Here is a 26,351-nt window from a genome sequence, read left to right as displayed (position 1 = left end):
ATCAGAAACAATTTGAAGTTTAAGGAACGTAAGGATATCGTGAGTCTCTCTACTGAACGAATAATAGAGGTGGCCTGCATAGAGCTGAGCCATCTAATCATTGTGGGCGTATACAGGCCTCCATCAGGGTTATACGATTCTTTTGAAGTAACAATGGAACAAATTTTGTCAAAAATATGTGCATCTAATAAAAAGGTTATTATATGTGGTGATTTTAACATTAATTTATTAGATTTAACCTCCACTACTGTTAGATTCACATCTTTATTTCAATCGTATAACCTTTACAGTTTGTTTCAGGAACCTACAAGGGTCTGTGAGACTACAGCCACTTGTATTGACAACATATTTACTAATCTTATTCCTGATAAAAAAGAAATAATTAATAAGCTAAGTTCTGATCACTGTGGACAAATAGCTTCTTTTAATTTGAAATGTGACAGTGACGCGAAGAAAAATCTTGTGTTTATTCCTGTGACCACAAAACGTATTGAGCAATTTAGAAGTAAATTAAATTCAAATATCCATTTATTGGATAGGTCACACAGCTCTGATGAAGCTTTTAATAAATTATTTAAGGTGATAAGAACTCAATTTAATTCAATATTTACTTCTAAAACAGTTAGAAACAGTAATAAAAAAACTAAATTTATTGAATGGGCAACAAAGGGGATTAAAATTAGTAGAAAAAGATTATATGAACTATATGATGAAAGGTGTATTAACAATAGTGAAGTATTTAAAGCATATGTTAAAAACTACTCAAAAACCTTTAGAAAAGTTTGCAAAGCTGCTAAAGCCCTGTACATAAAAAACAAAATTAAACGCTCTAAAAATAAAATAAAAACAACATGGCAGGTTATAGCTGGTGAGACTGGAAATGTATCCTGTCGCAGCTCTGATTTTGAACTATACTTTGAAAATAAAAAGATTACTAATGATCAAGAAGTTGCGACAGTCTTTGAAAAGTTTTTTGCTGACATTCCGGTCTCAACGACTAAAAATTTAAATTCTTCACCTGAAGCTGCCGAAAAGCTACTCAGAGACAATGTAAAGGAGTGTGATGTCAATTTTAAGTTTAGAGAAATTAACCCCAGAGATATTATTGATACCTTTAAATTGTTGAATATTAAAAATACTGCAGATCTCTGGGGCATGTCTACAAAAATTATTAAATCAATAATTGATATCGTAGCTCCTCATCTAGCAATGATTTTTAATAACTGCATAAAAAATGGTGTTTTTCCTGACTTGATGAAGCATAGCAAGATTGTTCCTTTATTTAAAGCCGGGACTAAATCGGATCCCACTAATTTCAGGCCTATATCGATTCTACCGACCTTTAGTAAAATATTTGAAAAAATTATTTTAAAACAATTACTAGTGCATTTTAATTCAAATAATTTGCTGCACGATAACCAATACGGATTTACTAAGGGTCGATCCACAACGGATGCTGGTATAGGACTTCTTTGTAGTATTTTTGAAGCTTGGGAGGAGTCGCAGGATGCCTTAGGTGTGTTTTGCGATCTCTCCAAAGCCTTCGATTGTGTTGAGCATGCTACATTGATCAGGAAACTGCGCCACTACGGCATAAAGGACTCTGCTCTCAGCCTTTTGACTTCTTACCTTAAAAATAGGACTCAAAGGGTTGAGGTAAATAGTAAAAGGTCCAATGGAACCAAAATAGAATTAGGTGTCCCACAGGGATCTATCTTAGGCCCATTTCTTTTTCTCATCTATATAAATGACTTACCTTATCTAGTAAAGGATAATAATAATGAGATAGTGCTTTTTGCTGATGACACTTCACTTATTTTTAAAGTGAAGCGACAACAGTCGAACTACGACGAGGTAAACAGTGCTCTCTCAAAAATAGTACATTGGTTTAATGTTAATAACTTACTTTTAAATTCTAGTAAAACTAAATGTATAAAGTTTACTTTGCCCAATGTTAGGCAAGTCCAAACCAATGTGCTATTAAATGATGAGAAGATGAATTTGGTAGATAACACTGTATTCCTAGGTATTACACTTGATAGTAAATTACAGTGGGGTCCTCACATTGCTAATCTAGCAGGTAGGCTCAGTTCTGCAGCATATGCAGTCAGAAAAATTAGAGAAATTTCTGACGAAGACACGGCACGATTAGTATATTTTAGTTATTTTCATAGTAGGATGTCATATGGAATCCTTTTATGGGGAAACGCTGCCGACATTAATACAATATTTGTGCTGCAGAAGCGAGCCATACGTTCTATTTATAAAATGTCTGCTTTAGAATCTCTGAGAGATAAATTTAAAGAAATTGGTATTCTAACTGTTGCTTCTCAATACATTTTGGATAATGTAATATATGTTAGAAAAAATATAAATAAATTTAAAGTTAAAAGTGTCATTCACTGTAGAAATACTAGAAATAAGCACAAGCTGGACATGCCAGTGATCAGACTTAGTAAAGTCAGTAAATCTTTTAAAGGTCAATGTATACGCCTTTACAATAAAATCCCAGAAAACGTTCAAAATCTTTCCATTAATAAATTTAAAAAAGTAGTCAAAGAGCGTTTGTGTGCCAAAGCTTATTATAAGGTCAATGATTTCATAGAAGATGGCACATCTTGGGAGTAGGATGGCTTCTTGCAAGGCTACTTCTACATTATTATATTATGACTTACAATTATGTATGTTGACATTGTATATAATATTAAGTTACAAAATTGTAAACTTTATTTTAAAAGAATAATTTTTCTCTCACTTTTTTGGTAAAAAGTGGAACCCGTGCGAGTTTCTTACGCCGGTTCTTCTCGCCGGGGTAGTTCCCGAACCGGTGGTAGGCATCAGGTAGACATTCTGAAAAAATTTGATTCAAATTTACTCAGAAATAAAACATTTTTTATTTTATTTTATTTTTTTACCGCTAGTTTTTAAATTATATAATAATAATAATAGCTCCCACACCGGTTTCGGTGACGGTGGCCGGTTTCATTGAAACCAGGCCAGCTACGCAGGAGTAATTTTTATAGTGCCCAAGTGTGTGCGCAGTACACAAGAGCACTTTCTATTCCTTTACTCTCATAACCCAGTGGGACGGACGACCGACACGACTGGCGAGAGATCAGGCGCAGGACCGACTTTTTACATGCCCATCCGACGCATGGATCATTTTACTTGTCAGACAATCAGGTGATCAGCCTGCATTGTCCTAACCAAACTTGGAAATAACATGTTTCCAACGCGGGAATCGAACCCACGACCTCCGAGTCAAGAGCCGCGCTCTATACCACTAGACCACGGAGGCGTTAGTTTTTAGTTTTTAAATTATTTTTATAGTAAAATATGAATGTACATTTATAACGTATTTTACACTACTAACCACATCATCTCAGTTACTTTCAAAGGAATTTGAACGAAACGTTCCTTTATACTTCGCCGAATACATTTTTTTTAGTTGATCGACTATTACTCAATAACTTATGAAGTCTTCTTAGCCGTGATAGTTTTACTTTAAAAAAAATCACGGGAGTAGGAAATATGCTGAATTTAAAAATTCAGCATATTTCCTACTCCCGTGATTTTTTTTACATTTCCAGAAGCAACCGTTTAGGTGGTAGAAAAGGGGGACACTGGACACTAACGATTTTTTTATCTTTAAAACTTAATATTTCACAAACGAATTCCTAAATCGGAAAATGATCTATGAATACTCATAATATTTTTAAAAAACCTATCCAACGACACCCCACACGATGGGGTGGACGCGGGAAAAAAAATCATCTCCGCTTGATGTGCATTGTGTAGGGAAGGTACCATAAATAATATTTTTTTAAGATTTCATGTACCATTTTGTCGGCATCATTAATACGTGCATTCATGCCAAATTACAACTTTGTAGGTCTTATAGTCTCTGAGCAAAACCGCGACAGACAGACAGACAGACGGACGGACAGGCCGAAACTATAAGGGTTGTTGATTACGGAACCCTAAAAACACTGGAGTTGTGATAAGAATGTTATGTGTGGAGAACGGAAGAATTTTTGTTGCAAACCAAATAAGAGCAGTAGTTCCACTATTTCGTGGACGACCACTTAGCAAGTCCCGTGTAGCAAATCAGTATACGAAAATTCGACCGCAGCACTGGAAATATTGCGTTCGTCACAGGTGCGCAGATTAGTGCGAAATAGAATTGGACAATATTCAAATATTCAAAATGTCGCTTAAATTACTGCTACAAGTAATGAATGTTAATTAATTAATTATGAAACAAGATAAGGAAATAGGATTAGACCGTGTCTGTCGAATATATTTTGTAGCAAATACAATGAACAAGCGCCACGAAAATCGAAATCCAAATAGTTTTAGGCGAAACAATACTGGTGCAGCATTAACAAATTACCAGGCGATATTATTCGAAGCCTGAAGTTTATTTACTGAGACAGAGTAATATTGTAGTCTATTGTCAACTGGGCTAAATAAATATAATATTAGAGCAAAAATCTATATATTAATACGTGAGAGAAAAACTTTGTTACCCTTTTTACGAAAAATGGGGAAACGTAGGTGCATGAAATTTCGCACAGTTATAGTTTATATGGTAAAAGAGTGCATCGAGCCAATATTATTTTAAAATTATGCTTTTATCATATATATTTTTAACAAATAAAACGTTACGACACTACTACTAGGAAAAATGACATATTTTTGAGTTACAAGCCTATACATACGAATTATACTCTTTTATATTTTATGGTTGAAGTCTGCTGACAACAAGTTGACAAATTGAAAATGGATTATTGTTTTTTTTATTCAATTTTAGATACTATTAGACAATGCTTAAACGGCCAGTCTGAGATCAGCTGAGTCCCAGAGACAAGAATTGAAAAAAAACTATGATGAAGTAAATTTTTTTTACAAAATATAGGTAGTAGTCCTAATGTCGTTGCAAGTAAGGTCGAATTTCGACCATTGGGCGATCTCTAGTATATTTTAAAAGCTACAATATCCGTTTCTAATAAGTAGGATATTTTTTATACACAAGTATTTACAAATTGCAAAAGTATTTTTTAGGATTTTAAGATTTTACAAAAGTTAAAAAAAATAATGCGATAAAACATGTTCTTGCAACAAAATATGATAAAGGAAGTAAAGATAACCAGAGAAATTCTTGAGATATCAAACGAAGATAAGCTAAATGCGCGCTAATCATGTTTAGTTTATGAGATAGCACCGATTTTGTAATGTACTCATTAGTAAAGTCTTTACATACGGAAAAGCTATTTTTAGATGCGTTAAAATACGTACATTATGCAACTTGTATTTAGTTAGAAAGTAAAGAAATTACTGTCCCCAACAGTTTCGGCGAATGTAAGCGCAATTGTTGGTATGGTAGAGATTTTCCTAACAAAATTTGCTGTTTTATCCAAATCTGCTTGAAGAAACCATTTGTTTTTACGTCATAAGCGTCAGAGCTCATAGGCGCCAACATTCCAGTACCTTGTCTTGTCAATAACGTTTAGAATCCTGCGATTCATCACCCACGTGCTCATTACGTCCGCGATGACGCGTTCGTTATCGTGCGAGAGTTGCGATATTACTTCCAACGCGAATCTCCACGTGGATTCATAGTACTTGAGTTATGCAAGAGGACTTTTGCAAATTAATTGCAACTTTTTTTCCTATTGAATACGAATTGATACTTGGATTATGGACCTAATTTTTTTTATGCTTGGATCAAACCAAGTATTGAAAAAACTGTTTCCCACTCAGCTTGCTTGCTATTTTGCGTCCTTTCGCAACGGATTCCCTATTATCTATGTATGCACATAAAATAAGGACAGCAGTGTCCTCGAACCTCGCGCCCGGGTGTTTACAAAAGCTGTAATTGTTTCCAATGTTTCATTAATCCATGTCGGGCTAAGCTTTCCCTTTCGTTGATTGATGGCCATTCGTGTTACGCAACAAGTGCCGCCGAGTGTTCGTACACGACGGACCACCACCTATACCCTCCGCTGTGAGCTGGACTGATTGTCTGCAACTGCCATTTCCAATGGGTGGAATAATAGCTACGGTGACTAGCCATCGATCATCTGTTACGACTGTTAAAAGCGATTAATGTTCAGGTGCTCATTGTCAATCCTAGATCGAATAAAAAATCTGTTTTAGACGCATACAGGATCGATTTCTCTATGTTCGAAATCTCATGCCCGAACGTGGTATTTCATGTAATCACGTAATTTAATTGTGACACAAGCCCAACGAATAATCGGGAGAAATCAAGGCCGATATAACAGTACCGGTAAAAGCATCGGTTAATCTCCTGGACGTGCACCACTAAGTGTTCGTGGACGCTGCGAGGGGCTCGACATCACTCGTTTACATTCAACGATAACAGCCGTATTTAAATAAGTTCTTAAAGCAGTCTGAGTCAGTTCTTTCCTTGGCCAATTCTTACATTTAAGATCAGAATGTTCGCCTGACGTCTCAGTATTTTTGGATACCTTAACTACCCTTAAGGACCGTCGGTCATAAATCATTCTTCAGAAAGTACTTTTAGTAAATTAACCTGAGTATACTGTGTCAAATATAATAATGCCATTAAACGCAACTATGCAAATAAGATATGTCGGTAATTCATCACTGCAACTATCGTAAAGTTTACAACCATTGTCTCCATTGAACGCCGTAATAATTTTCACTTCTGACGCTTATATTAATATCGCCGCAGTGGGATATTTATTGATTGCATCGGGTTGACACCGAGAAAGTGGCATTTGAAGAAAAGCGGTAATTACCTCCAAACAAATGCATGAAAGTTTACTAGCGCGGCTGGGCTTTGAGCGCGAGTCGCAGACACAACCAGAGCTTTTAATCGACAGTCGCTCACTCGATATTCTGGTTTCAACTATTATTTTCCCCTTTTCACAGAATCTTAGAATTTATTTTCTCTGCAACGAGCAGATCAAGGGATTTACAAATAAAGATATATTTTGATTCTAGTTTTTCAGCAATGAATGTTTCGGAACACTTCACACGGGAAGGGCGTTGGCTAAATCCAACACCTTTTTCTAATTAGAATTCTAGAAATCTAATTAGAAAAATTCAAAACCGTAAGGCATCAATGGCATGTTCTCTAGGTGCCCTGTAAAAATGATAACCGTTCAAATCTGCAATATCCGCAGTAAATTCAACGTCAAATCGACAAAAGCAATTTCTATTCATGAGAGAACAAATATTTATGCGTTATAAAAACCTCAGGTGATGTATTTTATGGTAACAGACTAGCCCAGTGGCGCACTTAAGCCATAAGTTATAATAAATCTATGATCGGATTGTTTTCATATAAAATCAAATCTATATACCTAGCAGCCAGTAGTAAGTAGTAAAAGATAACCACATTGACTCAAGTTTGAAACTTCAAGTAACCTTAGCCTTACGGCTTACACCTAGGCCCGTATTTAAAAATATGGTCAGTACTTAAGATGCGACCCGGTCTCAAGACGCGGTTCGGCTCGTAAGGGCCTTAAAGTTTTTGACATACAGTTTTCTACAAGAAACATTTTTGATTTTTCTCGCTATTGATTAGCTTACATCTCAAACCGTGACCGTGCCAAGGCAACGCGACGCGACGTCGAGTAACCCAATAAGGCCTAATTGGTAATTAGGTCTACCGAATCTCAGACTCGGCCATTTCGACTCTAGTTTAGGACACCCATCGGATAGGGACTGGAAAGTTCAAAACAAACAAACCTCTTAAGGAGCGGGTTCAGGAAATTGAGATAATGAAGTGTCAACACGCGAACGGCACCGGCCGGCGGCCGCGGGCGTAAAAGCAGCGGCCAGATGAATTACTTACGTCTCTCTGTGCGGTACAGTCGCCGGGGAATACCAGTAAAGGTGACCGCACGCGGTTCCTTCAAACGCATCTACCGTTACGTACGTAACTCCTAAGCCATCAAGACAAAACTCTTCCATGATGTTGTATTAAGCCGTAAGTCACATAAAAGTCAGGAAAAAAAGATAGAGAATAAGACTAGGGAGGGTAGTAATTACGTAAAAAGCTGGAATTTTAGCGAGGTGATTGTTAATTATAGTTCAATTTGGAAAATCGTAACAACGACATTTTTGTTAGAAACAAAGTAAACAATCAATTATAACAAGAAGCTCCGACATTTAAATGTAAATGTTTTGTATCATCTTATAAATAACATTTGGCATTTCTTAGTTAATTAATAATTAGGAGTGATTGTTAGTTTGCGCGAGTTTTTGTTGTTATTTGTACAAGATTAATGTGTGCACGTGTTAATCCGATTTGTTTAACCAGCAGAACAGCTTCTCTATGATACTCAAGAGTGTTAACTCATCTGTACGAGGTATTAATTTCACAGCATCTTCACGGTGTGTAGTATGCATTTCATTAATTTAATCGCTAGTAATCGTTGTATGCTTTATAATAATTATGTGTATAATTTAGAACATGTACTATTAGGTAAATACTGATACATAAAACGTTCATATTATTGTTACTTTATCCATATTAAGAGTTTTTATCTGGCACTCGGTGTATTTGCAGTGGAGTATACAATATGCACTTTCAGCCACCTGCCACCAAATAAAGCGCTCCAAACAATAATCACTGCTAACCGCTGGTAATTCTGACGATTATGCTTTAAAATCAGGGTGTGCGTTGGCGCACTGAGAATTATTGCGATTTACTTTATCATTTCACTTTCAAAATCGTGTTCGATACGAGAAATCGTGTGGGAGACGGTCGGAGGGTCTCGGGGCAGACTGTCCAGCGCTTTCCCCCGCTCGTAAATAGCTTATAATTCGTATAACATAACCGTTCGGATTGTTTATGCCACTGTTTGAGATCGGCTGTAAAATTTTAATGGCTTCGCTCGCGGCGTCGATATCGCCATTAAGACGGGACAATCGGTTTGTGATTGAATTAGGAGGACGTCCGCGAGGGCTCAGGAAAGTTCCGCGGGCGCGCCTGCTTTACTGCCGAGTGCGGACTGCGGAGTGCCATTAAACGTCCGCTCGCGATTGACCGCCTCGATATTAATATGTCACTCTAACCGTTTCATTTCAACGATTCGTTTGCCTTCATTATACCATATTAAAAGTTACGGTCGATATTAATGAACTTCCCGCGGCAGTTAAAACTTAATAGATTTTCTAAAGTGGCGAAGTTAACGAGTAGGTTTATTGCTCGGTAAAGGTAATGACGATAATCTTTTTGCGGTACGTATTATAATTTTAACATCGTCAAATCTATCGCTTTTATCCGGTTTAACAGTTTTCTATGTAATCATAGGTGCTAATTATGCGTTATTACTTATTATATTGTTTACGAACTCACGTTGAAGACCTGTAAGAATTTTCTCTTAATTAGCTCTGTAGAGGTCCTCAGTCCTCACGAAAAGGGGACCTATTCTCCTTTCCTGCGACTCCACGGTCCGCTCGACTCGACTCCTTAGCCTGAATTTCATGAAGTAATGCCTAAGTCTAAATAAAATAAATCTTTAACTAAAACTTTATGTTTGTGTTTTGTTACGGAATACTTCGCTTTTGAGCCTGTTTCACTTTTTTCCATTAATATTTTTACATCAAACTCAGAAACATGAAATTACTGATTCGTCAATTGATTATAATATTCTGTAGATTTTAGGAGATTGGTTTTGGTATGCAGGCGCTCGCCTAATTCTTGAGAACGTGATCATGTGTCGTAACCTGAGACTGGTAGTACCTACCGTCGATATCACTTTACTTATCACTAATATCTCAATTTCGCCGTCGCTAACGACGTTGTACACACTCAATACACCCATTACATTATATTGCGGCGATCGTTACTGTGCTGTCAGTTACGAGCCAACGCCTCGTTCGCCAGATTTACCCGCGAAACGCTCCACACGAGTTTCGACAGTCTACTCAGCACATAGAGTGCACAATCGGGAGCGCTACGTGTCAGGAACTCCTAGCGTTTCTGAAAGGGAGCGCACGCAATACTGAACTTTAATCCCTGTGCTCGAATGCCGCTCGGAGCAGATCTCGCAAGAGGCGAAGTGTGAGTCGTTATCAGATAGTTGATAATGTATTGACACCGGAGAAAGTGGTTATCCCATAAGCGGCGATAAAAATGGCGGGTGATAAGAGATCGTGAACCGCCGCGCCGCCGCCGGTAGGGCACGTCGCGTACGTGGCGACGATAAGTCTGCGCAGGCTCGATACCTCGCTATTATTTAGGCGACCTCTGCCCCGGTCTGCTGTTATGTATGTTTGACATTTGCAGCGACAATTATAACTACGTGACTCGTTGTAGAGTCATTAAACTGTTTCAGGTTCCAGCTTTTGTTCTTTGACGCAGTACAAATTATTTTCTAGACTGCTGCACTACTCTCTAGTCTCCACTGCATATATGTCATATCAGACAGTCCATTTTTTGTTAATTTTCTTTTTCATTCGGCACCTTGCCTCGTGTGTGTGTCGTCGTACCAAAGTGATGTGTATTCAAAGGGAAATTAAGCAATCATTCGGCATTTAATAACAATCGCTCGAGTAAACCGTCTGTTATCACTTATCAGCTCTAAATCAATTTTTATTACGCTCTATTATAGTCTTTACTACCCTGTCATAACTTGTTAATGAAGACATAAATTTATGAAGCATTAAAAATAATTATTAATTATTACGTCAACTATCTCCCGGAAATCTCGCTATAACAAACACCAGAGTGCGCTAAATTCGGTGAAAGCATTCCATCGACAATTCGCGAATTACCAAATGTTCTCGTTACTAATTTCATTCTCGACTTCAATTATTCTTAATTGGTTTAATTCTAAAAAAACGAATAAAAGAATAAGGTTATCCAGCAATATTGTAACAACGTTTTCAGAATAACCTGGCTTGCAACTGAAAATATCCCGAGATAAACTTAACCCTTAAAGAATACTTAACCCTTGAAGTACCTGAAAATCTTTCATCGAAAGACAAATAACATCCTAAACGTTGCCTTATCCCTCCATTCTCGATGCTCAGCTGCAGCATCGACATCAAATACTTCGACATCTTCCTTCTCCCACCGAGACAATGGTAGGGGTACGGCGCCGCCCTAGTGTAGACAGTGAATGACCGATTGCAACAACCTCTAGGCGATCTGACAAATGCCACAACACCGACCGCCTTTCCAACCACTTAAGGAGATGTCATAATAGACCTGCGCGAAGAAAATGCTGCAGTAGAAAGGACAGTCCCAGGGAATTATATGAACATGATTATTTGTTAATCAGAACAGACATAAGAAAATTTAAACGCTCCTCAAAAAGAAAAGAGGTTTTTTCCTTGTTCTTCATCCAAACAGTAACATTCTCAACAGTCTGTGGTTAATGCATTCAAAACTCTATTTTAAGACTTAATATATCCCTTCAGAATTTGGCCTGTAGTTCACAGACAAATACTGTCTTTGACTGCGATATAAACAGCAAATCCATAACTACTATTGGCCATATGGTCCGCGTAGGGTTCCACCTAAGATTTATGAGATTTACAAGACAAAGCAGGAGTTTCACTACAACTCCGATCTCCGCGACATTTTGGACAAAACCGCATGTAAATGATATGAATAGTGTTCAGATAAAGCGATCAGCGACAAGTGAACTAGACATGGCAATGGAAAGTTAATACCATCCTTTGTTCCTTATTAAGACACGAGTCGACTTGTTCCCATGGATAATAATTTATGTATTTATTCGCTATTTAATATTGAGTGAGGTTATTTCAGGTTCCCTTTCATTCGTCTGAGACCTAAATGCCATGGCATAGACGAGATGAATTGCTATAATCTGCAGTTAAACAGAGATTAGAGAATAAATAATAATGTGCATTGTGGAGCAAGCCAGGAGGCGAGAAACGAAATTTCATAAAATTTAATGTAAAGTTTTGTGTCTCGTAGCTGGAATCATAGAATAATATGACTATAGAAGAAGCGATATTATATAGGCAATCTACTATGTAGATTTAAGATGCATATAATTTTGAATGATCAATAAAATTAGCATAAATATAGATAATAATTAAAATCAGTATATTGAAAATTTACCGTCAGTTATACTCTGTGGTAGTTATAATGAAATGGGCTTCAATTACATTTACTGCATTAGGTATGTATTAGAAAGGAGAAACCAATAATATAATATGCACATGAAGTCATAAAAATGGATCGTTTTCATTAAAGAAAAGAGTGATAATACTTTTTTAATGTCTATAACCGTGTACAATGAGCCTTACTTTCTAGTTAGTAGTTGTGGGCTCAGCCTACGCGTCTGAATTTAAAATGACGGCCCGGGGCGTGTTGTTATAATATGTCTGAGATCCCAGATAAGCCCAGCGGTGGGCTTAATTGTCGCGGTAACGAGAGGGTAATGCTTCCGTGACTTATCGAGTGAGGGAGCGTTCACACTGCCTGGTGCACCGAGACCTTGTTTGTCCACGATCACAATAAAACTGCAATCTTTCTTATTTTTCATTTTCCAGTACCAGATACGTCTGTATGTCTCTCTCGAAATTTTGTCATAACTTTTATTTTTGTTTCGCGAAATTTCCCCAATTTAAGGCGACGCCTTAATAATTTGGCTGTAGCGATATCGATTTTTTTCAGCAATGTCTAAAGCTAAGAAATTAAAGTTCTTGTCAGTATTCATCATGTCTTTGTCTTTGAATTACCCATAGCATAACACGATTGGTCAACTTTTATAACACAGAATAATCATTCAAAAAGACCTCTGTAAAAAAGAGATTTTTAGATTAGATTATTCACTGAAATTTATTGATTTTTTACATAAATTACAACTTTTTATACTAAAGAAAAAGTACCACATTGAATTTTTTACTTTTTGCGACATTTCTTAAAATTAATATTATTTATCTTAGACTCGAATATGTTCCCTAGAAACTTTTTTGTAATATAATCCGTTATTTTATCTACTAAAATCCGTTTTTTTTATACAATTCGAAGTAGGTGCGATTTCACCAAAGAAATTGAACGGACTTAGCGCACACTAAACATATTTAAACACGTTTATAACACTCAATTGCATTTCACAAACATAAACTAAACTTGTTTACAGCAAATCCGATTTTTATCTTCTGAACGCCCTATATTCGAGTTTTAACTTCATAAAACACATTTAAGTTCTGTCAGTGTCATGAGTCATGACAGATTGAAAAACATAGGCGAAAAAATGATGCATTTGGTTAGCTTATTTATCGTTTCTTGCTATTTTGTTACTAAAACAACGTGACAATGCTCCAAGATGATAAAAACGTATTAAAATCATAGCGTGACGTAACGTAAACTTAGATTCATCAACCGCGTTCAAAAAATCAATTCATTAATCAAAAAGAATGTAAAATCTATTTGAGACAAAACGAGATTTACGTCGCCATATACACGCGTTCATTGTTCAATAAGAACTTAGTTTAATAAAACGAAATTTAAGTGTCATTGGTGAAATTCCCCTTAATGTCTTATAACGAAGGATTATCCTAAGAAACAAGAGCAGAAGTTATTTCAAGTCATTTTATTTAGGTGCGATTTCACCTAAGAAATAGAACGCGCTAAGTGTACACTAAATCGGTTCTAAACGTATAAACGTAATAGCACCAAATTGCATTTCACTAATATAACGTTCAAACTTGAAAGCAAATCTGAGTTTTATCTTTAGAACGTCCAATGTTGTACGGTTAAAATTCATAAAAGCCGTTAAAGTCCTGTCTGGGTAGTGTCATGGCGAATCGAAAATCATAGACGAAAAAAAATATGCGTTTGGGTAGTTTATGTATCGTTTCTTGTTTTTTTGTTGATAAAATAACGTAACTATACTCCAAAATGATAGAACAATATAAATGTAAAATCATCGCGTGACGTCACATAAACCTGACCGAAACCGAAAGTTCGGTCGGTCACTAGTTCAAGCATACACTTTAATTTGCCCATAGCTTATATGAAATATATTATATATAATTTATGGTTTTTAAATTACGCGACAAAAAACATTTTGTCGCTTACGCCCTTTCAATTTCTTGTTTTCTAGGCCGAAAACAAGCAATCTAAAACATTGTATCCAACATGATTTTTTACTTTAACGCGGCGTCACCTTAAGTCTAAAATGCGTCGAGATTCTTTTATATTTTAGAGAGCAAAAAATGAGAAAACATTATTAAATACATTTAAATGTAATAAACCTCTTCTGTTTGTTTTGACCGGCATGTTATGATTAAATATGAATGGTCATATTATCATTACTAGAGATCGCCCAATGGTCGAAATTCGACCTTACTTGCGACGACATTAGGATTACTACCTATATTTTGTAAAAAATATTGACTTCATCATAGTTTTTTTCAATTCTTGTCTCTGGGACTCAGCTGATCTCAGACTGGCCGTTTGCATGTCTAACGGCCGTTCCCAATATTTGATCTATCTCTGGTTTTGCCCTACTAGAGATAGTAATAGCTCACAATTGACATAAAATATATGTCTCTAATGTCTAATGTGAGCTATTCCTATCTCTAGTAGGGCCAAATCAGAGATAGATCAAATATTGGGAACCGCCGTAATAGTATCTAAAATTAAATAAAAAAAAACAATAATCCATTTTCAATTTGTCAACTTGTTGTCAATATACTTCAACCATAAATAAAAGAGTATAATTCGTATGTATAGGCTTGTCACTCAAAAATCTGTCATTTTTCCTAGTAGTAGTGTCGTAGTGTGTGTAACGTTTTATTTGTTAAAAATAAATAATATGATAAAAGCATAATTTTAAAATAATATTAGCTCGATGCACTCCTTCACCATATAAACTATAACTGTGCAAAATTTCATGTACCTACGTTTCCCCATTTTTCGTAAAAAGGGTTACAAAGTTTTTCTCTCACGTATTAATATATAGATTAATCGGTTCGCTGACAAGACAACGAGTAACGACTCACATGGGAGTAGGTTTGTTGCCAAAAACATGCACAGTGCACACTTTGTATGTATTTGTTTACATTACTCATTTACAAGAAGCGAGGACAGAGCCAAGATGTAATAGTAATTCACACTATATTTCATTAGGCGATGACAAATATAATTTAACCATTGACTATATAATTCTCAAATACGTATTTGGATTATTTAATACTAATAGATGTTTAACCAGAACTCTTCTACATAAATGTAAAATACTTTTATTAAATGTAGGTACAAAATCGCGCCATCCAAATTCCAAAAACCGTCTGTTGCAGCTTGTAACTTGCATCTGTTCACTCGACAGGTGTGATCGGAGCTTAATCTGTCAATTCGAGCCACATTCAAGGGGCGAATCCCACGTGGTGGACACGCCCCTTACGCTCACTTGTGACGTGATCGCTATCAATGATCACAGTTACGACACGATGTGAAATCTGACCACGCATTAACTTAAGATAAAGAACCGAATTTTATTCGTTATTGTCAATAGTCGAATCTGTAGATAGCCAATACTCTTTTAACAGAGGTCTAATAACTTGCCTCTACTTGCGGCTACTTTTAACAAGGCAACCCAACATTAATCCATTCTATACGTTCTAAAGATTATTTTAAAATATATTTGATCGAAAAAAACGATTCATGCAGAATTTTACGGTCGGATCTTAGGATATGAAGTCCTGACTGTTCGCATCAATAAATAAAAGAGTTCAATGGAATTGTAGCAAAAGGTGAGGAACAAAATCTAGGACTGAGGTCACTGAGGAGTGTGCTGTGTGAGGCACATTGGGTAAAATGAAACATAGGTCAAATATGCCGCACGGCCGGATATCTAGAGTCCGCACTACACTTCAAAATAAAGCGACTGCGTCGACTGTCGACGTATAACTGCTTTATGACATAATGTGTTTTTTGCACGGGTTTGAACGACGCGACGCTGTTAATTTTTTATCTCATGTTTGGTTTATGGACCAAGAGTCTGCGATGGCCAGACCTTCCTCCGTTTCATAAAGCTGAAAGTTTACCTGTTTGTGCCTTGTGGCCTTAACAGAGGTAAGAACGACCAGCAACTATGGAGTTGGGGTCGCGGTTACTTGAAGTATCCAGTTCTAAAGGTCTACCTGACCTGACCTGTCCAATAAGAGTAAAGCTCAAAATCAAAATATTTATATCTAAAAGTGTTAACAAAGTTAACACTTTTAGAACGTCGCGTCTACATGAGGCCTACCACCGGTTCGGGAACTCAATTTCATAACTTAAAAGAGCCGGGTGCCACGAAACTCTCTGAATGCATACGTAATAACAAAATCATTTTCTCATACGACAATATTTAACATGTTTAAGTTATTTTTCAGCTTAAAATAGTAATTAAGTACCTAGGTTCCTGCGTTTAGGCCGTCGCGAATGCATCAAGCATTTCCCAACGTAAAAAAAAAGGTTCCTGCGTAAAAATTTACTACAAAATATTTAAACACTAAAAATATATAAATAAATAGTAAATTTACTACAGAATATTTATATAAGTACTAAAAAATATTTTTTAATGTCTAAATATTTTGTAGTAAATTTTTACGCAGGAACCTAGGTAATTACTATTTTGCTCTCTAAATAACTCAAACATGTTAAATATTTTCGTATGAGAAAATGATCTTGGTATTACGTATGTATGAGAATTTCGATGGTACCCGGCCTCTTAAGTATATTCTTCGCGGTAAGTGGAGTCGAATCTCGTCTTCCAGTGCCGGAAATTTTTGACAGTTGCTTTCTACTGCTAAGTGCTAGACAACCCTCAAAGTCTAATACATGAGAAAGTTTAAAGGTGTCTGGCAGCTGTCAAAAATGTCCGGCACTGGAAGACGATATTCTTCCACTTACCGCGAAGAATATATTAAGTTATGAAATTGAGCTTTACTCTTTTTGAAAGGTCAAGTAGACCTTCAGAACTGGATACCTCCTAAAGTTAAAGCGACCGAAACTCCATAGTTTCTGGATGTTCATTGTTCTTACCTCTGTAAATGCCAGAAACACGTGAACTTTCAGCTTTACAAAACGGAGGAAGGTCTGGCCATCGCAGGCTCTTTCTCCCTTGCATTAGGGCCAACTTCTTCGGTAATATCACAGAAATCCAGAAATGTTCTTATACCATACTATAGACTTCAAACCAGTAAATAGATAGATAGCACCTATTTTAAATACTCCCACGTGAAATAGGTCAGACGTAAAAGTGTGACACACGGTCAGTATTTTATTACACGACCGGCGTTTTACGCCTCCGTGGGCGCTCCTAGGTCTGCTTTTATTACGTTTTAAATAATTCAATGGAACAGAGTCAGAGACCAGCAACAAATAGGTTAACATGGATACAATATCTTCTAAATCTGCTCTAGTCCAGCGGCCACTAAACTTTTGGCCGACAAGGGCTACAAGATGTCCAAGTAAACTATAGACGTGCGGCTCTTCTGATAGTTAGTAATAACCCTAGAATGTCTGTTTATTTTAATATTTATAACTTTGGCGACCACTGTAATAGTCACTCTAATCTCTTAGATAACAATTTAGGGTGTACCGTGTAGCAAAAGTAAAAAAATAAATATTAGTATTTCAGCGCTGCTACTTTCACAGTGAACTCTCTACAAGTCCCACATCGAAAGTAAGAAGTGTCAAGTGCCAATTGTCATAGACAAAGCTGTATTGTTTTTCTTTTTTTTTCTTTATTTCTCTCACATTTAGGCAAAGACTGCCACTCATATTCTTAATTTTTTGTAGTTTTATATTTTATTTTTTGTAATTTTGATTTATTGCTAGCCTTAAAAAAATATTTTGTGATGTCACACCTTTGGTCCCAGCAGAAAACCAGTGCAGCAGACTTATAGTCGCTGCTAATGCTGAGCTGGGTCCAGTTTTGACGTCACACAATTTAATATTATTGTATTTTTTGAATTCTTTATTTCTTTGTGTATTTTTGTAGTAATGATAAATTGTGTTGTGTGATTGTTAAAATAAACTTATTCTTATTCTTACAAGGAAGTATTATCACAGCTTAGTTTTGTTACCAGTTACACCTTGTATATTGGCTTGGACTACTTTCCTCTTCTTAGTATGTATTTGTATTTTAGTGCCGACATGCTAACATAAGCATCACACACAGAAACAGGCAAAATTAATTCAACAGTTGTCACAAGCCTTCAACTGCTAAGAGCAATTATTGAACATACGCAATATTGATTTAACTTCGAGTAACAAACCCGCGTTTATATTATGGTAATGTTTGGATTGAAAGTTTAAATTACCTTCCAGCGTTCAAGTCAAATAGCGGAATATTCGTGCGGCTATATTTAGACATGCTTTCGATTTCCACTCGAGGTTACTGGAGGTTCACTACCGAACTCACTTTTAACGTTATTAAGTCGGACCATTAGTGCCGGACATTAGGATTACTTTTAACTGCTGCCTGTGTGTCCGCTACGTAATACTCGCTGTATATTTGCAAGCTGCTTGGCAAGTAACCGAATGGCATGTCGCATGACGCCATTCGGCTGCTCCAGTTATGAGGATAACTTTTATTCTCATTTAAACTGGAATGCGCGCAAGCGAAGGCTATTTCATGCCGGGTATTTGAGGTTTTTTGACAGATGTTTATTTTTAATTGCAATGTTGATTGGTTAACTTTTTGATGTCAACCAATCAAAAGCGCTAGTGAAAAGATAAACTCCTGTCAAAAGACCTCGGGGCTCAGAGGAACGCGCTAATACCATAGAATATCATTGGCTAATACACACAATAATATCACAGATGCTGTCTAACACGCGAGTGGTACAGCCTATAATAGCACGGACATTCGAGGCATGAGAATCAGGTCCCACGCGTGTATCGCCCCATGACTTACTTATCTAGCGTCTGCGGGCGCCATAAAGTCGAAAATCCGCAGATAACCTTACGACTGTCTGGTATCGATCCGCCGAGGTAGAAGTTTTCGTTAAGGAATAAAACTTGTAGCATCAATCATCATGGTCATGATGTGATTGTTAGCCTGAAAGATCTATGCCTTGGTATGAAATGAATTTTAGCCGACGTTTCATATAGGCTACGTTTTCTTATCTGAATAGTGAATACGCTCCTCATTTTATGTCTAATGCATTAAAAAATATATATTTTGGGCAGTTTAGCCCAAAGTGGAGGGCCGATACTGCCTTTTTATACTCTGCACTTGGCCTGCCAACTCCTTACAGTTTTAAAAAGAGACCCCACCCATAGTAAAAGGAGGGGAAGTAAGTTATCTTCTTACAAAAGCACCGCGCGCGGCTTGTATGTGTGCGCCATAGTATCAATGCGTCGCCACGTACGGCACACAACAAAATCTCGGCGGTACCACAGCCTAGTAAAACTGGCCGAGATTTTGTTGTGTGCCCTACGTGGCGACGCATTAATACTATGGCGCACACATACAAGCCGCGCGCGGTGCCTTTGTATGAAGATAACTTACTTCTTTCCCTTTTACTATGACCCACCTATAGCAGTAACGCCACACGCAAAAAGGGTTAATTAAGGACTATAGTTTGAGAGCCAGCAGTCTATCGACAGCCACAACTCACAAGGCATCATCATTACATCATATTTTGAAGCAATCTATCACCAATATCAGCAGACATACATGACGTAAATACTTACGTACATTTTGTCGGCAATTTTTACTGACCTTCATGATCTATTTTTATCAGTTCAACAATAGTGAGTGAATTTTTGTAACAAACTGATAACTACTGTCCACTCAAATTACCTAATGCTGGGACTCCCAAACCTTTAAATTTTAAAGTTTTGGAAAACCAAACTAACTTGGAACTATAAATATATTGAGCCACTACTTACGTAAATATAATGAAGATATTTTGTAGAAATTGAGATTAATAATATTTTTAACAATTTAACAATGGTGTATTATTCAAAACTCAAAAGGTAAAATAAAATATTTTAGGCAGAACCACAATGACTATTCCATGGAACCCTGAGTTCCACAGAACTATTGCACTAATCAAATTATTATCAGCATTAATACTGATACTTTTAGTATTTAATTTTCAATATCTATGGACGCTTCACACCACGTCAGTTTGGCCCCGTGCTAAGTACCTGAAAGACTTGTGTTACGGGTACCAGAAAACGGAAATATATTTAATACTTTTATAATACTATACTGTATATAATATTTAAGATTTTTATTATATATGATACAATACACATCCATGACCCACGAACTTTTTTGAAAACTTTTCGTTCCGTCGGCGGGATCCGAACCTGCGACCCCCGGCTTGAGCTACCAACACGCCCACCAACCGAGCCACAGATGTTGTCAGATACAAATAGCACTTATGCAATTTCAGGGTAAGTGTCCCCGCAAAATGCAAACATTTAAACATTATTTATTGGGCTATTTAATCAGGTTGGATACGAAAGTTTCTACCAATCATTTAAATATTATTATACTATAATCAATAATCATAATGTTAATTAAACTAAAATATTTTTAAATAAATATGAAAGTGCTGGAAAAGTGAGAATACATTCTAAGTTCTAATATAATATTACCTACAGGCTACAATGTATTGAGTTGAGAGTTTTTCAATAGTGAAAGTATTATGTAATCACGGTTATTTCATCACTGCTATCATCTCATCTGATAGTTAAAATTAAAATAAAAAACATAGTGTGAATCAAGCTTTACTTGGTGCTGTCAGCTGTATGCTATTTTAGTTTAGTTTTTGAACATTTCATTTTATAAATTTAACAAAATACACACAAAGATGTTGAAATGATAAAGTGTTAAATAGGTTTAATACCTCGATTGTGGGAATCGCAGACACAGTAGATTTTCAATTGTTGTGCGACAGCCGGGTGCCACTTGGGGATTGATGGGTTAATAAAACAATATTGAAACATACCCATCTGTAGTCACTGAGTTGACCGACAGCACCTCTGGAAATATCATAATGTCGGGTTCTTCCGTCTTCTCTTCAGGTGGTGCGACGATAACTTCTGGTTCAATTGGTGGCAACTGCGGCAGCTTGCTGTCACGGTTAGCTGGATTCTGAGACACATTGTGGAGTCCGGAGAGATCCACATCCTCGTGAACATCGTCCACTTGAAGGGCTTCTGATACAGCCAGAATAAATAGGGCGCAACTGTAAAAAGATAAGACGATGATAGAATATGAGTTGTGCAAAAAAACAGAGACTAAGACAATTTTTGACTCATGTTATAAGTGAACTTGTCGTTTGTAATCTAAATTGCCTCAGTCTCTGTTAGTACTTATGCGACTTCTACTTTTTTGTACTATTGTTAAAAGTTCAATTCATTAGAATATTGTTTAGGTACCTTGAGACAACAGATACTGTCAGCAAAGACGTGTAAATAATACACAGTCCACCCTTCATCGTAATATTAATGAAATATCTACAGTCATGTTCATTTTGTGCGTAAATTTAAAACATTTTAACACTGGTTTATAAAAATCACTGATCACTGGTACACGTCAAGAAGCACTTTCACTATATAACTGACTTTATCGTATTTAAAAAACAGCTGTTTTACACTTCGAAATCAAGAAAAATTGGTCACTGACGAGCAGATATTCATTTTCATTTTTCGTTGGAAATTGGAATTTGTTAAATTTTGACATTTGGCATACTTTTTTCTTTTATAAAATCCCATTTCCTTGACGTAAAAATTAAAATAATTAAATGTTATTGGTAGATATTTCAAAATTTTGTTTATTAAAAATTTAGGCCAATGAAAATAAAACATTTAATGATAAAACTATTTTTTGATTGGTGAGAAAGGAAGTGGACATCTAGGTTATTTTTTTAAGATTAAAGTTAAAAGCAAAGAACTTTATGGAGTGTTAGGTTGTAAGTTGTAACATTGACTGAAACTATAAAATAAGTGTAATTAATAATTATTAGGTTTTATGGATTAATTTTTAACAGTAAATCCTTATATATAGGCACTTGATCTTATTTAATATAAACATATAATATCAGACGATACTAGCTTTCAGAACATTTTTCAAATGGTTATGCCGATTACCGATGTAGTTACATAATTTATGTTGTTGCAAGTAAATCTTAAAAAAATTATTGACATTGACGTTCGACGTAGGACGTCATACACAAAACTGTCAAAATTTAATTTCTCACTTCTCAGCGTTGGTGTCGGTTCCGAATAATACCTATTGTAATAAAATGGAAGCATTATTCGCAATTCCATATAATGTGTTGGAAATACCGAACATTAAAATTAAGAAGCCATCATGGCTGCAAGCTCCTTCTGCAATGACAACGTTTTCTTTTGTATTACTTTCCTACTTCTTGGTGACCGGAGGTTAGTCGGTGTCTAATAAGTCTCATACACTGTTTATAAACGTAATCTAATAAGAATATGTTTGTTAAAGGTATAATATATGACGTGATAGTGGAACCGCCCAGTGTAGGGTCTACGACGGACGAGCATGGACACAGCAGGCCGGTCGCGTTTATGCCCAATCGCGTCAACGGTCAATACATAATGGAAGGTTTAGCGTCCAGCTTCCTCTTCTCTCTCGGAGGTTTGGGTTTCATAATATTGGATCGCACCCACAACCCTTCCACACCCAAACTCAACAGAATTTTGTTAATATCAGTTGCATTTATCTGTATTCTGGTATCTTTCTTTACAACCTGGATATTCATGAGGATGAAGCTTCCTGGTTACTTACAGAATTAAGTTTAGTGTCTCAGAATAAAATTGTTCATATACAACCTTATAATAAATATTTTTTATACTAAAATGGCTTATTTATTTGACACTGAACATATTTTATAAAGTCTAGCATATTGAAATCATGAAAAAATAGAAAGTCTTTAGCCTGAAGTCTATGGGTCAAAAATAGTGCTATTTCAAATTAATACCTCGATCATGGGAATAGTAGACACAATAGATAATTGTTATGGTGCCGCTTGGGTAAAGCAAGCAAATGGGTAAAGCAAAAATAATGTTACTAGTCCATTGAATGAATCGCTCAAAGGTTTTTCCCTAGAATGCACCAATTTTGAGATATGACTGAAAAACACAAAAATGGGCATTTTCCCCATTTTACCCCTACTTTTCGAAAAGGTGTAACTTGAAAACAGTAAGAAATTTTATAAGACATTTGAGGTATTATTTGTAGATAATTTTATGGTCTTTTATCTACTCTTTGAAAGTTTTTCTCTAGAGCGCACCAATTTTGAGATATAAGCGAAAAACACAAAAATGGGCCCTTTCCCCCCCTCCTCCCACTCCGCCAGTACCCCTAGTGTCCAGGACTTTTAGTATGTTTATGAACTAGTTACTCTGTACACGTTTCCGAAAAAAAATCTCATGATCCCGCTCACGCACTCTAGAATTGCTTTATTAGATGGACTAATTAATTCATTAATATACAATTTTAAATATGTATAATATTTAAAATTGTATATTAATGAATTAATTAGCTTAACATTGAGTATTACAAGGTAAATAAATCAGAAGTATACAGTTAAAAGTGTAATTGATAATAATGTGTAAATTGGTAATAATTTGGCAGTTAGTCTTACAACAATGAATTTCAGATAATATTTTTAGTAACATAAAGGAAGACAAACTCTTAACACTAATTTAACTAAACTAATATTTGTAAAAAAGATGCACAGAAAATTACTTCATGCTACAAACCATCAGTTTTTATAGTATAATGTTTCTTAATTATCCGGAATTTTGTTTCTCATTTTGTGTTGTTTTTTTAAATAGTTTTCAACATTATTCTAGCATTGTAGTAACATAAAATATTAATATATTTGTAAATTTACATTTTTGAATAATAATTATTCAATAATATATATTACTTACTACATATAATAGAGATCTTTGGTTTCCTTTAACCCGTCGGTCATGGAAAAACAAGACACAATAGATATTCTATTGTGTCTCGTTCACCAGCGAGCGTATGGGGCTTGATGAATTAACAACCATAAATAATACGATAATAAACGATTTAAAAAAATATAAAAAATAATTAAATAAATATAAAGACAAAGATTATTACATAAAAAAAGTTATTGGCAGTGTTAGTGTATTGTGTTTCTAAACTTCTTTAAATATAACCTTATCCAATATCAATTGTACTTCTAATAAAATAAAAATACAGAATTACGTTAACAAAACCCTAATGGGAGTCACACATATATTTTGATAGTTAAACTATTATTAAAGGGACTTGAAATTATCTCCTTATGCTGCGGCGTTGTGCTTGAGACGATACCATTGGACATTCTGTGTGTATCGTCCAATTGTATCATCTCAAAGCACAAAGCTTTGTGAAGATAGGTGCATGTGTGGCCGAGGCATTATCAAATTTCAACAGCTGTAATAGACACATAGACACAATTTACCTAGAATATTATGGTTTTAATTATTTGTTGCATGTTTTATTTGTTTTTGAATTGAAACCTCTTAACGGTGCCGGCTTAGACCAGCTTTGCAAAACTTTCCCTTCCTCGTAGGACTCCATTAGTAAATGTACTTGATTATAATAATAACATTACTGTATAAACTAGTATGTACTATGTAAAATTATATTAAATCTTATGAGATTCTGGACTGAGAAACATATTTGTGTAGTAATTAAGATTATGCCCTATTATTTATTCTACAGCTTTTGCTTGTGTATTTTGTGTTTGTTCTGCAGTATATGTTTCTTCTCACTTTTCTTTCTTCATAGTCTTATTCTGAATGAGCTGTAAATGAAAAGAAGATTGCTTACAAAAACAAGGAAAATACAATGCAATATAGGCAGGCAGGCAGGACTTTTAAGGAATATTGGACCCAGCATAAAGCCTCTCCCAGACAGACGCGGCCTGCAGTGGCGGTGGCGGTCAGTTGGATGACTTGAGAGTTCTAGGAACAACACAGACACACGTGGCCACGCGGCCAAGCCATCCAACTGACCTCCACTGCCACTGCCACCACCACCGCAGGCCGCGTCTGTCTGGGAGAGGCTTCAAGAGACAACAAGCTATTTATTCCAAAATCAACTAGAACAAGAGACAATTGAGAACTGGAAAATTCTATACTTACTGGCAAAAATCGGAGCTCTTATCAATAATGTGCTCAAACTCAGCAAAAGACAAAGCCCCATCGTCATCTAAATCAGCTTCCTCCAGCACGTTCTGCACTAGCTGCTGCAGCTCAGAGTCACTCAGCTTCAACTCGGGACCACACAATCTCTCTATGACTTCCCTCAGATCCGACACACCAATCATGTCATCACCATCAAAATCTGGAAAAAGCATGTTATGGTCATATATTTTTGTACTCCATACTTATCTATTTCTGACTTACTAATGAAATTACATACGAAAAATTCTTCATATTCATTAAAGAATATTAAATGAAAAAATTTACCAAATATTCTAAAAGCGTGCTCAGCCTTAACAGCCTTAGGAGCATTCTCACTGAAAACCGACATCATGTCAAGAAAGTCCTCAAAAGTACAGTCCCCATCATTGCTGGAACTGAACACTTTGCAGATTCTGTCTCGGAATGGATTGACCCTCAGTTCTGGGTACTGCAGTATTTTAGCCATAGGGAGTTTTGCATTCTTATTGTGTCCAACCTTTTCCGGAGCTAATGCTTTGAACTTTTGATGTGCACTGAAAATTTATGTTTAAGTAATAATATAATTAGTCACGAAGATGTGTAAGAAATTACATTGGTTATTATTTCATTTTTATTCATACTTACTATAAGACTTCTTTTTTGGTAAAGTAAGTGAGATCCTGAAATTGCAAGAATAAGTAATTAATATTATTATTCGTCAATAACATTTACGGTAAGAAACTAATTAATATGATTTTTTTATAATATTAATGAGGATGCTATCATACCTCGTAATCCTGAAGCTCTTCTTCTGTGAATTGACTTTTGCCTTGGCCCATACTTTAACAATCTGTTTATGTTGGTAAATTGGCTATTCTAGTTTGAATTAAGTAAAAATAAGTATTATAAAAATTGGATGAAGTAAAAACACATGAAAACACCCAAACAATGCAAACAAGTTAAAGAGAATTTGGCAATTGCTGTCAAGTGTCACCTGAGGTGGCTGTCACTGTCAATAAACTGTCAATGTCAATATAGAACAATTTTTTTAAATCAAGTTTATGCTAAAGAAAAATTCAAAATTGCTTGCGTAGGTAGTGCACTGGACACACTTTATGTCTGCGTTCCAGATGACGTTAATTTTGACCAAAACGCTCAAAACGTCCCCTTCTGCCGTTCCCTTTGGCGACCGGAG

The 26,351-nt window shown here is 35.8% G+C and overlaps 3 protein-coding genes across 4 annotated transcripts in view; 1 reads left to right on the top strand and 2 right to left on the bottom strand.

The window, feature by feature from the left end:
• LOC121735530 (SUN domain-containing ossification factor) overlaps nucleotides 1–21,667 on the bottom strand; it is a 45,643-nt gene extending 23,976 nt beyond the window's left edge. The window contains exons 1-2 of the mRNA XM_042126404.1: nucleotides 21,380–21,667; nucleotides 20,947–21,186 (exon numbers count right to left, since the gene is read on the bottom strand). Of these exons, the coding sequence (XP_041982338.1) occupies nucleotides 20,947–21,186; nucleotides 21,380–21,438 (299 nt within the window). The 5' untranslated portion in view covers nucleotides 21,439–21,667. The remainder of the gene's footprint in view (nucleotides 1–20,946; nucleotides 21,187–21,379) is intronic.
• On the top strand, nucleotides 2,260–22,822 carry LOC121736634 (oligosaccharyltransferase complex subunit ostc-A). 2 transcript variants are annotated; one of them, XM_042128082.1, is made up of 4 exons: nucleotides 2,260–2,270; nucleotides 7,402–7,409; nucleotides 22,240–22,384; nucleotides 22,455–22,822. In XM_042128082.1, exons 3-4 carry the CDS (start codon nucleotides 22,246–22,248, stop codon nucleotides 22,763–22,765), a joined length of 450 nt encoding a protein of 149 aa, XP_041984016.1. In that variant the 5' UTR covers nucleotides 2,260–2,270; nucleotides 7,402–7,409; nucleotides 22,240–22,245; the 3' UTR covers nucleotides 22,766–22,822. The 2 variants fall into 2 exon arrangements, with proteins under 2 accessions (XP_041984016.1, XP_041983931.1); XM_042127997.1 differs by lacking the exons at nucleotides 2,260–2,270; nucleotides 7,402–7,409 and having other exon boundaries at nucleotides 22,188–22,384.
• A 1,285-nt stretch (nucleotides 22,823–24,107) lies between these two features.
• LOC121725663 (calcium and integrin-binding protein 1-like) lies at nucleotides 24,108–26,096 on the bottom strand. Its single transcript, XM_042112700.1, has 5 exons — nucleotides 25,945–26,096; nucleotides 25,802–25,836; nucleotides 25,463–25,710; nucleotides 25,136–25,337; nucleotides 24,108–24,795 (listed from the first exon to the last, which is right to left on the bottom strand). Exons 1-5 carry the CDS (start codon nucleotides 25,993–25,995, stop codon nucleotides 24,774–24,776), a joined length of 558 nt encoding a protein of 185 aa, XP_041968634.1. The 5' UTR covers nucleotides 25,996–26,096; the 3' UTR covers nucleotides 24,108–24,773.
• Nucleotides 26,097–26,351: the final 255 nt, after the last annotated feature.

Source organism: Aricia agestis, chromosome 1 (genome assembly GCF_905147365.1).
Source record: "Aricia agestis chromosome 1, ilAriAges1.1, whole genome shotgun sequence".
Classification (NCBI taxonomy): domain Eukaryota; kingdom Metazoa; phylum Arthropoda; class Insecta; order Lepidoptera; family Lycaenidae; genus Aricia; species Aricia agestis.
Note: the sequence above shows the minus strand (reverse complement) of the source record. Positions and strands in the feature narration are given on the sequence as shown.

What these genes read in the sequence shown, in the direction of transcription:
- LOC121736634 (XM_042128082.1), top strand. Translation starts at nt 22,246, where the DNA reads ATGGAAGCATTATTCGCAATTCCATATAATGTGTTGGAAATACCGAAC. An exon ending in CTACTTCTTGGTGACCGGAG is followed by an intron (nt 22,385 to 22,454) that starts GTTAGTCGGTGT and finishes TGTTTGTTAAAG; the next exon opens with GTATAATATATGACGTGATA.
- LOC121725663 (XM_042112700.1), bottom strand. Translation starts at nt 25,995, where the DNA reads ATGGGCCAAGGCAAAAGTCAATTCACAGAAGAAGAGCTTCAGGATTAC. An exon ending in GCACGCTTTTAGAATATTTG is followed by an intron (nt 25,338 to 25,462) that starts GTAAATTTTTTC and finishes TGCTTTTTCCAG; the next exon opens with ATTTTGATGGTGATGACATG. An exon ending in AAGAGCTCCGATTTTTGCCA is followed by an intron (nt 24,796 to 25,135) that starts GTAAGTATAGAA and finishes TTTCATTTACAG; the next exon opens with CTCATTCAGAATAAGACTAT.